Source organism: Halichoerus grypus, chromosome 6, assembly GCF_964656455.1.
Source record: "Halichoerus grypus chromosome 6, mHalGry1.hap1.1, whole genome shotgun sequence".
NCBI lineage: Eukaryota > Metazoa > Chordata > Mammalia > Carnivora > Phocidae > Halichoerus > Halichoerus grypus.
Genome location: NC_135717.1, coordinates 127,942,848 through 127,957,661, shown reverse-complemented (window position 1 = coordinate 127,957,661; position 14,814 = coordinate 127,942,848). Strand labels below are relative to the sequence as shown.

Genomic DNA, 14,814 nt, shown 5'->3' with positions numbered 1-14,814 from the left:
AGCAAATCTGGTTTTGTGAGAACCCCAAACATTTCATGTTACTATGGTTTGTCGAGAGTCAAAACGATCTTCCATGTTCATTAACAAAATTCGTTCATTCTTGCAGCACTGAACGGGTGCTTGTTGTTAAGGGGGAAAAAAAAAGAGTGAGACACAGAGTTACGATAAAATATTTTCCTACCTTGTAGTCATATATTCAGCTCTATGACCTGCAGAAAAAAAATTAAAATAAGTAAATGGAATGGAATTGGTGGAATGCACTTGGTAATCTTTTGTATCACCTGTCCCTTACTTTAAGATGCTGAGTTTATAATAACTTACACATTTTATGGTGGAAAGCATGAGGATAGCATATCATGATAGACAAATAATTCGAAGTAAACATTTCATAAAACCTATACCTAAAATTTAATAAATCCTATAGATTGGAGGAGAAACATGTTTCACTTGGCAATTTGAGGCAGGAATATTTGTTATTCAGAAAACATGAAACAGCTGCTTGATCTTAACTGTAAGGTTAACAAAGAAATACAGATAAAACACATCGAAGGTTCGGATGTTAGTTATTTCCTCTGTCTTGATAGATACTTGGGTTAGAAGGTAGTCAGATAGGGTGGGAAAATTCAATTTCCTTTATATTAAGTTGGTGTTCTTTCTGTAATATGCAGTCAGGTGAGAAGTTGCATTTTATAATCAGAAATGACACTGGCAGGTATTAAGTACAAGGACATTAAATTATGCTACATTCTACAACCTGTAAGCTAACAGCCTTTCAGAGTTCCCTGTCATTTAAAACATGAGTTTCTTATATCTTCGGGCTTCTTGACTGGTTTTAAACATTGGCTCTGTATTTTCGTAGTGCTCCTACAATCTGTGCTAATTCCAAGTGTGAATGTGGCTGTCTGTGGTTGCTGTCTGCTCTTTCTCACATTTCGGGTGGAGCTGTGGGAGGGGTTTGGAAGAGAGAACCATTCCACCGGTTTGTCTGCAAAATGACGGTGTGCTCCTGAAACAGCCTGAAGTTACAGCTAGCAGAGAAGGCTCACGCTGCAGCACAAACAGGTACGCCCAGCCCATCCTATCAGTGATTCAGATTTGTGGGACGAGGCCAGTATAACATCTGTAGAGAAAGCTGGCTTGCTGGAAATGGTGAATGAACCCTCCAAGGCAACAGAGTCTTTTACTCTATTATCTGCTTTTGAAGAATAAGTAACAAAGGATTTGATTAATGTTCTATTTGTTAAGGGGGGGATGACAGTTAATATCACAGAATACCTTCCTCAACCCAGACTCAGGCCACTGTTAGGTCTACTAGAATCAGTGCTGGGCCCTGACTCGGAGTGGGGGTGGGAGGAAAGGGGAAAAATCTGGTTTCCCCCACTACCCAGTTCTGTATATCCTTTAACTCTAACTCCCTTCCTTCTTCTGGCCTTTTGCTATTTTGCGGGACAAGAAAAAGGAGAAGGTGGACAGAGAACTCCAGAATAATTTCTAGCTGTTCTTAAGTGGGAGAGATGGTCTCCTAGGAAGTGGTGTCTTCCAGGATATCCTTCAGCAGGAAGCTGGCTGTACATGATTAAAGCACAGAGACAAGACAGGGCTGGAGATTAAGATTTGACAGTCACCACCATTTAGGTTGTTCTGGGGCCACGGGACCTAGCTGAGATCACGCAGGGTGAGTCAGGAGAATGAGCAAAAGGTTCTCTGAGGACAGAGAAACTAGCAGGCTTGTGCTGTACTGTATTCTGTCATGCTGCATACTTTATTCTCACAGAAGTATGACACAAAATATGCTACTAACAACAATAAAAACAGCAATGATGTCCAACACTTGGACACTGTTCTAAGCACCTTCTATACATTAACTCCCAATTTTCACAAAACCTTATAAAGCAGGTACTGTTATTTTTATTTTATGGAAGAGACCAAGCATATAGGAGGCAAGTTACTGTGACTTGCTCAAGGTCACACTGTTAGTATGTGACGCATTTGGCCCCAGGGTCCAGGTTTTTTTTTTTTTTTCCACCCATCAATATACAAATCTTTTTTATTTTTTAAATTTAAATTCAAGTTAGTTAATATATGGTGTAATATTGGTTTCAGGAGAATTTAGTGATTCATCACTTACAATTAACAGCCAGTGCTCACCCCAACAAGTGCCCTCCTTAATGCCATCACCCATTTAGCCCATCCCCCACCCACCTCCCCTCCAGCAACCCTCAGTTTGTTCTCTATAGTTAAGAGTCTCCTATGGTTTGCCTTCCTCTCTGTTTTTGATCTTATTTTATCTTTCCTTCCCTTCCCCTACGTTCATCTGTTTTGTTTCTTAAATTCCACATATGAGTGAAATCAGATGATATTTGTCTCTTTGACTGACTTATTTTGCTTAGCATAATACCCTCTAGTTCCATCCACATTGTTGCAAATGGCAGGTTTTCATTCTTACTGATGGCTGAGTAATATGCCATTGCATATATATACCACATCTTTATCCATTCATCGGTTAATGGACATTTGGGCTCTTTCCCAATAAAATAATTGGGCTCTTTCCCAATAAAATAATTCGGCTATTGTTGATAATGCTGCTATAAACACTGGGGTACATGTACCCCTTCAAATCAACATTTTTTTATCCTTTGGATAAATATCTAATAGTTCAATTTCTGGGTCTTCGAGTAGCTCTATTTTTAACTTTTTGAGGAACCTCCCCACTGTTTTCCAGAGTGGATGCACCAGTTTGCATTCCCACTAATAGTGCAAAAGGGTTCCCCTTTCTCTGCATCCTTACCAACATCTGCTATTTACTGTTGATTTCATCCTTTCTGACAGGTGGTAGGTTTTGATTTGTATTTCCCTGATGCCGAGTGATACTGAACATTTTTTCATGTGTCTGTTAGCCACTTGTATGTCTTCTTTGGAGAAATGTCTGTTCATGTCTTCTGTCCATTTCTTTACTGATTATTTATTTTTTGGGTGTTGATTTTGATGAGTTTTTTTTTTTTTTAAGATTTTATTTATTTGACAGAGAGACAGCGAGAGGGAACACAAGCAGGGGGAGTTGGAGGGGGGGAAACAGGCTTTCTGCTGAGCAGGGAGCCCAAACTGGGGCTCGATCCCAGGACCCTGGGACTATGACCTGAGCCGAAGGTAGATGCTTAATGACTGAGCCACCCAGGTGCCCCAATTTTGATGAGTTCTTTATAGATTCTGGATATTAGTCCTTTATCTGATACGTCATTTGCAAATATCTTCTCCCATTCCATAGGCTGCATTTTAGTTTTGTTGATTGTTTCCTTTGCTGTGCAGAAGCTTTTTATCCTGATGAAGTCCCAACAGTTCATTTTTGCCTTTGTTTCCCTTGCCTCTGGAGATGTGTCTAGGAAGAAGTTGCTGAGGTCAAGGTCAAAGAGGTTGCTGCCTGTATTGTTCTTTAGGATTTTGATGGTCTTCTGTCTCACATTTAGGTCTTTCATTCACTTTGAATTTATTTTTGTGTGTGGTGTAAGAAGGTGGTCCAGTTTCATTCTTCTGCATGTCGCTGTCCAGTTTCCCCAACACCATTTGTTGAAGAGACTGCCTTTTTTTGATTGGATATTCTTTCCTGCTTTGTTGAAGATTAGTTGACCATATATTTGTGGATCCATTTCTGGGTTCTCTATTCTGTTCCATTGATCTATGTGTCTGTTTTTGTGCCAGTACCATATTGTCTTGATGATTTCAGCTTGTAATACAGCTTGAAGTCTGGGATTGTGATGCCTTCCTCTTTTGCTTTTCTTTTTCAACATTACTTTGGCTATTTGGGGTCTTGTGTGGTTCCATACAAATTTTAGGATTGTTTGTTCTAGTTCTGTGAAAAATGTTGGTGCTATTTTGATCAGGTTTGTTTTAATTCTAGACCTGAGCTCCCAAGTAATATATCGTAAAAATATAAGTCTTATTCTCCAGCAAATACTTTGAAAGATCCTAAAAACAAGGGTAGGGATTATGGCTTACACTTTCCCCATATGGCTAAAATCAAATACAAAATGCTAAAGATGTACTAGATTATATAACACACATTAAGTTAAAATTATATAACACACAATAAGTTAAAAATTTAAAAGTCCTGGGGCGCCTGGCTGGCTTGGTCAGTAGAGTGTGCCACTCTTGATCTCGGGGTTGTAAGTTTGAGCCCCATGTTTGGTGTAGAGATTACTTAAAAATAAAATCTTTAAAAAGTAAAATAAAAATTTAAAGTATCTACAAAATTAAACTGGATAATGGAGGTTAATCACTTTGAAGGGATTCAGTGATAAAGATAGTAATAACTCCTTAGAAATGAAATGTTTTCTAGAACTTTGAAGTTTTGCTACTTTTGTTAAAATATCCCAAGCAAAGATTCTCTAGATTTAGAAAAAGATCACATATTAAATAGCTTAAAATCATTTTGCTCCATCCATCCATGGTTAATAGTATGAGATAAAAAATTAAAAACCTATAAAAGATACATTTTGATTAATGAGCCAAGAGCAAGCTTCTCAAGAACTATCATTCATAGTGTAACTGCCACCACCACATCCATCGTTTTGTTCAGCTAATAGTACTGTGCCTCAACTGATGAATGAGGTTTTATTTTTTAATCAGTATCATCATTAATAGATCAATAACACACAAGCTTAGAAGAATCTGCTTCCCCGAGAAATGTGAAAGCTTCCAGTGGTTTGAGGATTAGATTTCAATCACTTTCTTTGGAAGGCTATTTAATTATTAAAAACAACAGACAATTTCTTCCCTCACCCTCCTCCCCATCCCACAATATAAGCCATTTGGAGGCAAAAAATGACCCATGATCCAGGATTATCTTGTTCTTGCTACAAACACCTACTTTGACTACTCCGGTCATTTCACTTGAGAATTAAGAAGTGAATTATTTTTCATACTCAAATGTAGTTTACCACCACAGACTAAAAGGGAAAACCAAAATACAGTGTGGTGGCAATCTGAGATTAAAAAAAAGAAAACCCAACTAGATGAAATATTTAAAATGTGCACAGCTCAAACTGGACAGAGGCACCCGGAATTGGGTCCCTAATGAATGACTGATAGGGACTCCTGGCATTACTTTTCAGTCCTTTTTCTTCCTTAAGAATACATTGCTTTTCTAAAAAACATAATTATTCACAATCAGCTTCTCTTTTAAAAGTATGTTTGTGCTCCTACTCAAAGACAGACAATGGATTCAATGACGATAAGCCATTTAATTTCTTTGTCAGAAACCTTATGCCCAGGACTAGAAACAATCTAACATGGAACTCTGCTTCCAGTGTCAGATTTTCTGTGTTTAGTGAAAACTGCACTGATATTTACACCCCCTTCCCCTTAACTCCAAATGTTGCAGATAAAGAAGCCAGTGTGAACATGAAGGCTTATTAAAAGAAAAAGAAACAATCTCAGTGCCTCAGTTTTACTGATGTAGATCTCATTTACTGTGTTGATGTAACTTCTCCAAATGAAAAACAAATGACATCACTTTATAATGGTGTTGCTGAAGGATGATGAAGGTGATGACTTTGGTCTTAACAACTCATTATGTGTTTCTTTTTATTTCAACAGTTTTCAGAGATGTGGAATTCTGAATTTTGACAGTGCGCCTTTAAGAGCCCAATCTAGTTGCTTCACAATGTTGTAAATCAAAGGACTTACTGGGCCTCTGGTAGGCTGCCAAAAGCAAGCGGTAAGACAGGCCAAACACATGTCTGTAGTTACAGTTTCAGCTGTGTACGATCAACTGCTAAATCCCTGGGTTAGGCCCTATTTGTTTTACTACGAAGGCAGTTTTTGCAGCAGTGAGTCTAGTATAATTCAGAGATGTGATCTCTCTATAAAAAGTCACGACTGTCCCCAAACACACCATCGAATCCTGTGCTACTAACCTTATTTCACTAAGCCCAGACTTGGATTCCTTCAGGAGGACTCCCCATTGGATTATCTCATTGTGGGACAGGCACCATGAACTTTCCTCATCTCTTTTGGTTTAAGCCTATTAACTCGAACAGGGCTTGCACGGAAAGCCAGCAGGCTCACAAGGGCTGAGCTAGAAGGTGGGGGCAGGCTGGGCCTTTCTCTGGGCAACGCTGCCAGCAAGAAGCCCAGGCAGTGCCTGCTGTGTGGCATGCTGCCAAGCCTGCACGTGGGGCAGGGCCGGGGGGCAGGAAGGTTTGCAGCGTGTGGGCAGAGGCTAGTGTGTCTGAGAACCATCCAGTTTCTGAATAAATCCAATCTGCTGAAGGCCTGGCACCCCCGAACCCGGCTTGTGTCACTATGAGACTGGAACCCAGTGAGAGACATTCCAAGATAAAGAAATCCTGGCTCAGAGTTCCCAAGGTACAATACAGCTTTACACAGCACAGCAGCTGACAACGGAACCTGGCACGTGGAGTCAGTAAGTCGGCTAAAATAGAGCCCTATCCAATAATGCCATGTAAAACCGTATGAACCGCGGGGGTTTTCTCTCCAGGAGACGTTGGGGAATCTATGTAGAATGAGTATCATAAAAGTTTCAGAATGGGACCCCGAGTGAATTAACACATGTGTCTGCACGCATGCCAAGAATGAATTCACCCACTACTTAATTGCCTCCAACTCACGATTTCTAACGTGGTATCCAGTCCTGCAGGGAAGGGCTTTGTGCCAGTAAGCATTCGTCAAAACACTTAATGATAATTTATGCTTTGGGACTGGCACCTGACCTTGGGGGCATCACTGAAATATCAGGCATTTTGTGGTAGGTGGAAAAAATGATCTTACATGATACTATGAAGGAGGAAAGAAAAAAAACTGGGACATGATTGCTGAGGTAAGACAACTATTCAAAGGAAAAAAAAAGGTTTTTTAAAAAAAATTCCAACCTCCATTATAGAAGAGTTGAAAACCTTGTACAGGGCTACCCTTCACTGAGATTTCCCAACTGTTAACATTTTGCCATATTGGCCTTATTTCCTTTTCTCTCCCTCTCTATCTTTTCTCTTGGATCAATCGAAAGTAACTTGTAGATAATATGATACTTAGCAAACATTTCTTTTTTTTTTTAACTTCAATTATGATTTTCATTTTCTTAATATTGCCCCTTTTAAAACAAAAAGATTTTTATCTATTTATTTGACAGAGAGAGAGCATGAGCAGGGGGAGCGACAGGCAGAGTGAGAGGGAGAAGCAGGCTCCCCACTGAGGGAAGGGATCCCAGGACCCTGGGATCATGACCGGAGCTAAAGGCAGACGCTTAACTGACTGGGCCACCCAGGCGCCCCTTAGCAAACATTTCTTAAGAATAAGAATCTTCGGGCGCCTGGGTGGCTCAGTCGTTAAGCGTCTGCCTTCGGCTCAGGTCATGATCCCGGGGTCCTGGGATCGAGGCCCGCATCGGGCTCCCTGCTCCGCGGGAAGCCTGCTTCTCCCTCTCCCACTCCCCCGGCTTGTGTTCCCTCTCTCACTCTCTCTCTGTCAAATAAATAAATTAAAAAAAAAAAAAAAAAAAAGAATAAGAATCTTCTCCTTCATAATCATACCACCACTGTCATATCTCAGAAAATGAATTCAATAATGTCATTTAATATACAGTCTGTCTATATTTAAATTTCCCCAATTGTCCTTAAAATGCCTTTTGTAACTTGCTTTTTTGATTCAAAATCTAATGAAAGTTCACATATTGTGTTTGGTTATTTTATTTAAGACACTTCCTAGTAGTTTAAATGTTAATTATTTTTCTAAATGAAATCAGCCTTTTATGTTAGAATCTGGCATCCTAACTGTAATACATGGAGCCTTAGGTCATGATGACCTTTCTCCGAGTGCTCATTCCCTGAGGATAATGTGTCCTTTGGAGGAAACCAGGAGATAAGGTGATGAAAAAACCGCCTTGTCTGTAGGAAGGTTCTAGAATGGTAGGGGGAAGAGTTTAGGTCAAAGAGCAGCAATCTCTTTTTGGCCTGAGTTACACACCTCTCTCCCCTCATTTCCCACTCCCATCTGTTTTCTCTTTCACTTTTTATAACTTCTGGCAAGATCTAGTGTGAATAAAAGATAAAGTTACAGACTATGAGGCACTTAAAAAAGGGACTTTGCTTGTATTTATTTTTTCCTTTTAAATTTCAAGAAGATTAAAAGAGAAAGAGTAACATTTACACAGTCCCTTTTAAAATATAATCCTTTTTTCCCCGTTGTTTTTCTCATCTGTAAAAATGGGGAAAGTTATAGCCCAGCTCAATATATAGTTTAGAACAATGCCTAGCACAGAAAAAGCCCTGTAGAAGTGATAGCTATTCTTGTGTTATTATTAGCTACAGCAGTATACTTCATTAGATTTTTTTTCTCAAGTAAAATCAATGTCTATGGAAAGAAAAAAAAAAAGTCACCCAAACTGGTTTAACTGGTTCCTAGAGTCCACGAAGGCATTAGATGTGACAACAAATACTGGCCCACTAAACCAAAGGGGGTGGAGCTGGAAGGCAGGACAGGTCCCAGAGGGTGAGGAAGCAGTGGCTGGGAGGTCAGCAGGTGGGCGCAGGTGCAGCTCCGCCCAGTCTTCTCCCCATTAGGGGCACCAGGTGTTAGGAGCACCAGGCTGGGCAGAGTGTTCCTTAGCAGTCTGGGCTGGCTTTTTAGCCCTCCGCAGATTTCACTATTCTTCCTCAAGGTTAGCAGCAAGCTAGAGTTCCAGGGAGAACCTGATTATTACAGTTACAGCAAAAGCCCAATCTAAACAAGCAGTGTTCTCTGCTTCTTAAAACACAAATCCACAACTCACACTCTTCATGGAATAGCTATGTGACACAATACAAAATCCATGTCATCCTCCCTGTCTGCTTCAAATAACTGACCTTCTCCAAGGGTCCTCTGCAACAAGTCATGTTTGGCTTGAAGTTTTGTGATGAGATTACTACCTTCCAAATATTCTCTGAGTTTCTGCAAAAGGAAAGATTCGTTTTTAACTTAAAAAAAATATATTTCATGTCAGGGAACTTCCCACAGGATATCTAAAATCCAGCCACTTTTATCTCCTAGATTCTAGAACCTTGCTACTCCCGAGTGCAGTCTGATGCAGACCAGCATTATCTGCCATCATCTGGGAGCCTATCAGGGATGCAGACTCCCAGGTCCCTCCTTCCCCAGACCTACTGGAATCAGAACCCGCATGTTAACAAGCTCTCCTGGTGAAATGTATGTACGTTAAAGTTTAAAAGTGGTCTTAGAGCAGCCCTCTTTAAATCTGAGGAACTTTTACAAAAGTACTAACTCCTAGATCCTATCTCAGACCAACAGAATTGGGAACTCCGAGGGCAGACAGGAGTCTGTATTTTAATAAAGTACCCAGGTGATTCCAATCCAACTCTAGAAGCTGTGTTTGGGGACCCCAGATCTGAGCCCCAAGAGCGTCTGGGAAGTGACAGACGTACCATGAAGTAGAACTGCTCCGTCTCCTGCTGGTTTGCTCTTCTCTTGGCAATGCTGGGCTTACTCAGGTAGGTCTCGGAGACGGTGGACTTCACAGATTCTGTGGAACGGCTGTGCTGGAAGCATTCAGAGACATCGTAGTCCTCGATGGTGACCATATCTTGTATGGTCTGCAAGGTGGCTTCGGTCGTTTTCTTAACCTGGGGACAGGAACACATTTCTCCTGTTACCACATGATTTCATGGATCCCACACTCAGAATCTACTCTGTCAGGCAGAGGTGAAGACATAGGCCCTGCCCCAAGAAGAGGAGAGAGAGACAGGTAAACAACAACCACTATCACCAATATGAAGAGAGGCTCTCTTTAATATCATTCTCAAGAGGATATTTCTGTGTATTTGGATCCTTATAAATCTCATGTATCACTGGGTACTCTCTCAATTACATTTTTTATTTATTTAAAAGATTTTATTTATTTATTTGACACACAGAGAGAAAGAGAACACAAGCAGGGGGAGAGGGAGAGGGAGAAGCAGGCTCCCTACTGAGCAGTGAGCCTGATGTGATCACTGGGATCATGACCTAAGCTGAAGGCAGACGCTTAACCGACTGAGCCACCCAGGCGCCTCTCAATTACATTTTTTAAAGCAACTTTTTAAAATTGGAAGTTAAACTACACACAAAAAATACACACATCATAAGTATATAGCTTGATGAATGATCAGAGTGAACACACTTACGTGACCACCACTCAGATCAAGAAATATGGTACATTACAAATCCTTGTGCTTCTCCCAATTACCACACACTCCTTTCTCCTCCCCAGAGGTAGCCATTATCCTGATGTCTAACATCATGTGTTAGTTTTAGCCTTTTTGTGCTTCATATACATGGAATCCTATAGCAGAATTCCCACTCTGCTCTGGCTTTTCACTCTAGTATCTAGATGAACTGTCTCTAATTTTAATGTAATTGATTTACCAGTCCCTTCCTTTATGATTAGTACTTTTTGGGTCCTATTTAAGAAATATTTTCCTATCTCAGAGCCATAAAGATACTCTTCTATGTTACCTTCTAGGAGCTTTTTAATTTATCTTCTACATTTATCTTGCACAATTAGGTCATATTCTACCTTTGCTCAAAGTCTAGTGTAAATCGGTAGCTTTATCCTTTTCCCAATGTACAGAATTTAGAGCACCTTAACTTCATTTACTTATTTATATGCTATTTTTATAATGTATTATAATAGAATATGTATGTAAATATTAACATATATTTAAATACATCAGTTGTTATATATAGTCAGTATTCATTTTGCTTTATCCATATATTAGTTACATTATTTGACCTCCTTTCCTTACATTTTTAAGAGTAACTCCCTGCCTTTAGAAATTCCTTTTAGCATGAGTCTGCTGGTGGTGAACTCTTTTTTTGTTGACTAGAAAATGTCTTTTATTTCACTTTCATTTATGAAAGTATTTTTTCCTGGTTGGCAGTTTATTTTCTTTCTTTCTTTTTTGTTTAAAGATTTTAGTTTTATTTGACAGAGAGAGATAGGAGCAGTCTCCCTGCTGAGCAGGGAGCCCGATGCGGGGCTCGATCCCAGGACGCTGGGATCATGACCTGAGCTTAAGGCAGATGCTTAATGACTGAGCCACCCAGGCACCCCTATTTTCTTTCAATACATTGAAGATAATCACTATATTTTCCTGCTTCTATGTTCCTGTTGAATGAGAAGTTTGCTGTGAGTCCATTGCCACTTTGCTTGCTTCTCCAGCTACTTTTAAAGTTTTCTACATTAAAAAAAATTTTTTTATTTATTTGAGAGAGAGAGAGCACAAGCAGGGGGAGGGGCCTAGGGAGAAGGAGAAGCAGATTCCCTGCTGAGTAGCCCGACTCGGGCTGATCCCAGGACCCCGGGATCATGACCTGAGTCAAAGGCAGATGCTCAACCAACTGAGCCACCCAGGCGCCCCTGAAGTTTTCTATTGTTTTACCATAATGTGTTTATGTAAGGATTTAAAAAAATATATTCTACCTGGATTTTTTTGGACTTCTTGAATTGTGTGATACTTTTCATAAACTCTAATAAATTTTCAGCTTTTATCTCTGTAAATATTGTCTCATTTTCTATTGTTTTCCTTTCTGGGAGTTTAATTAGTATGCTAAACATCACTGTGTCCTCTATATGTTACCCTTCTCTTCGTATTTTTTTTTAAAGATTTTTATTTATTTATTTGAAAGACAGTGAGCAAGTCCATGCATGGAGGGGCAGAGGAAGAGGGACAAGCAGACTCCCAGCTGAGCAGGGAGCCCAACATGGGGCTCAGTCCCAGGACTCTGAGATGATGACCTGAGCCGAAGTCAGATGCTTAACTGACTGCACTACCCAGGTGCTCCTTTCTTTGTATTTTCTATCCTTTTGTTTTTCCATGCTGCATTTTGATTATTTTCTTCTGATTTGTCCTCCACTTTGATAATTCACTCTTCAGCTGTGTTGAATCTGATGTTAAAACCATCCACTGATTTGTTAACTTGGGGCACTGTAGTTCTCACTTTTAGAATCTCTATGTGGTACATTTTAAAATCTGTTATTTCACTGTTTGTAGGTTATGGTTCCCTACTGAAATCTAAGCTTGGCTTTTATCTCCTCGACCACAGTAAGTAGCTCTTTTACAGTTCATTTCTGATAATGTCAATATCTGGAGTTCCTGTGGGCATCTCTCTGTGATCTGATGTCTGTTTGCTGGACGTTTTGGTAGTTATCTGAAATCTAGGGTGAGACTATCCTCTTCTAGAGTGAATGTCTACTTATTTTTCAAGCTAATCAGGGAACTAATAGTTCTGAATCACCAGGTTTTATTTTTGTTCAAAATATTTGATGCTCTTCCTTTTGGCAACATATGGTTTTCTCTGCCATGGACTTCAGGCTTGGCCAGACACCTTGTTCAGGACAGTGAAATGTGAAATAATCAGCTGAGTGACTCAGTTCACTATTACAGGAAGTAGAAATAGTTTCAATTACTCTTTTCTTTTAATCAACAAAATACTGTTTAGGGAAGAAATAATGGCAATCAGTGTTAGTTCCGATACTAAAAGAGATCACGTGATAAAATAAAACAAAAAAGTACAAAGAAAATTAACAGACTTAGTCAATATTGCTGGGGATGTACACAATGCAAAGGAGAGATATGACTGGAAAAAAGCATATTAAAGGTTATTTAAAAAAACAATACTGTAAGTGTGGTTACTTTAAGGAAGTCATGATTACATATTTATAGGCTGAATGAAGACTCACCACCCCAGAGGTGACATCAGCAAGACAGCAAAATAGGAGGATCCCTTGTACATATTCCTCCCTGCCCCACTGCAACAGTAACCTGGAGGCCATCCATGGACAAAAGTGCATTTGTGGGAGCTTTGGGATGCAGGTTAAGGACTTGTAAAACCTTGGTGGAGCCCAGGACTGAGGAGGACCAATTTGAGAAAGCAGGCCTGGGCCCAGGTGGGAGGCTTGCCAACCCTGGTCCTGGCTACTGACCCAGAAATAGCCAGGTCCCCCTGGGGACTCCATTATGGTCCTATTTGGCTTTGGTCCTGTCACCAGAACTACTTGCCAAGGGACCCAGGAAGAATCGCATCTACTTGGGCCTCAAATAATAGGCCTGCTGACCGTGGTCCCAGCTGTGGATGGTGAAGCAGCCCGTGATGGGGTTCCAGTCCCTCTCTGCCCTGGTCATGGAGCAGTCTTCCATGTACAGGGACTTGCTAGAAGGCATGCTTCTCAGTGCTCCTGGAGGCAGACCTGCTGACCTCCATCTATCTGCAGATCTCGAAGTGGCCCTGTAACCTGGCTCCAGGTGGAAGACATGTCTGTCTATGCTCCTGGAGGCAGGCCTGCATACATCTTGGTCCTGGCTATGCATCCTTGGGTGGACCCGGGACAGGCACCAGCTCCCTTCAGCTGGGGTGCAGAGCCAGTCCTGCTTGTTAGGAACCTGTTCAGGAAACTGGTGGGTGTCACGCCCATTCAAGCACCTGGTAACAGACTGTCTGTGGACCGACTGCGGGCCCTGAAGTGGACCCTTGTCCCAGCACCAGCCTTACTGCCCCAGGTCTTGGAGGCGGTACCATTTTCCCGGGGACCAGCAGGTCCCACTGTAACAGGCCCCCAAACTGTGGACCCAGCAGCAGCCCTGTGATTCCTGTCATTGTCAACAACACCACTTTTTTTTCCCCTTTTCTCAACTTTCTTCTCTGAAGCAAGAGTGTCATGGTTAAATTTGGAATTGTCAGGAAGAATAAAGGATGTGACAGAAAACACCAGACAGGATGGCTGGGACTACATACTATCCCATGGGATGTTCTCGACGAAGAATAACACCAGCTTCTGACACACAAGTCATGTTAATAAGCCACAAGGAGGGAATATAATGAGGCAACTATGAAACAGCTAATATGAGGCTTGTAATGACTCCCTATTAGCAGCAGGAAAATGCAGTTAGCTTTGGTAGGAGAGGCCAAAAACGTGACAAGGAATTTATGAAAAACCCGAGGAATGTACACCACTGGAGGAGTGCCCAGGTGGCCGGGACTCTGCGCTGAGAATCAAAACGAACGACAGAGAAGAGGTGACTTCTGTGGGCTACTGCAGACTGGCTTGTTTGCCTTTTTACTCACAGGACATTATAACCATTGGAGGAAACAAAACAGCTGTTTTGACTTTATTCTCTGAACACACTGTATTAGTTTCCCAGGGCTGCTGTCACAAAGTACCACAGGCTGGGGGTTTCAACAACAGCAGTTTATTGTCCTACAGGTCAAAAGTCTGACATCAAGGTGCTGGTTCCTTCCCAGCGCCATGAGGCAAGGTCTGTTCCAGGCTTGCCTCCTTGGCTTGCTGATGATCATCTTCTGTGTCTCTTCACACGGCCTTCTCTGTTTCTGTGTGCACATTTTCTCTTTATACAAGGACATCGATCACACTGGATGAAGGCCCACTCTAATGACCTCACTTTAATTACCTCTGTGAAGACCCCTGTCTTCAAATAATGTCATCTACTAAACTACTGGGGTTAGTACTGCAGCATATAAATTTTGGGGGGACACAATCCAACCTCTAACACACATATTGTTTTATGACACTGTGCCTTGCACATTACACAGGCCTATTCATCCTTTAAGACTCATCAGTCCATCTGTGAAGATGACCCCCAGCTCTGCCTTCCCTTCCCCACCTATTTACTTCCTGCCATGACTGACCTCAGATACATTTCAATGCAGCACTGTATCATTTCAGATGGGTTAAAAATTACCAGAAAGAGACCAGACACACATGCACAAACACACAGAGACTGGATTAATGCCATAGTTAACTAGCCCAGG

General features: G+C 41.1%; 1 protein-coding gene and 1 long non-coding RNA gene across 13 annotated transcripts in view; one reads left to right on the top strand and one right to left on the bottom strand.

The window, feature by feature from the left end:
• The window catches only part of SRGAP1 (SLIT-ROBO Rho GTPase activating protein 1), a 265,812-nt gene that overhangs the window by 48,664 nt on the left and 202,334 nt on the right, over window positions 1-14,814 (bottom strand). For all 6 annotated transcript variants that reach the window (XM_078076218.1, XM_036070972.2, XM_036070971.2 and 3 more), the window contains 3 exons: window positions 9,432-9,629; window positions 8,856-8,940; window positions 182-209 (listed from right to left, as the gene is read on the bottom strand). In XM_078076218.1, coding sequence (XP_077932344.1) covers window positions 182-209; window positions 8,856-8,940; window positions 9,432-9,629 — 311 coding nt within the window. The remainder of the gene's footprint in view (window positions 1-181; window positions 210-8,855; window positions 8,941-9,431; window positions 9,630-14,814) is intronic.
• Window positions 968-14,814, top strand: part of LOC118522138 (uncharacterized) — a 52,458-nt gene continuing 38,611 nt past the window's right edge. For 2 of the 7 annotated variants that reach the window (XR_013449254.1, XR_013449253.1), the window contains exons 1-5: window positions 968-1,062; window positions 5,593-6,421; window positions 9,040-9,195; window positions 11,678-11,822; window positions 12,039-12,089. This is a non-coding gene — a long non-coding RNA (uncharacterized LOC118522138). Of the gene's footprint in view, window positions 1,063-5,592; window positions 6,422-9,039; window positions 9,196-11,673; window positions 11,823-12,038; window positions 12,090-14,814 lie in introns of all 7 variants that reach the window. The other 5 variants (XR_013449250.1, XR_013449251.1, XR_013449248.1 and 2 more) reach the window with 5 other exon arrangements.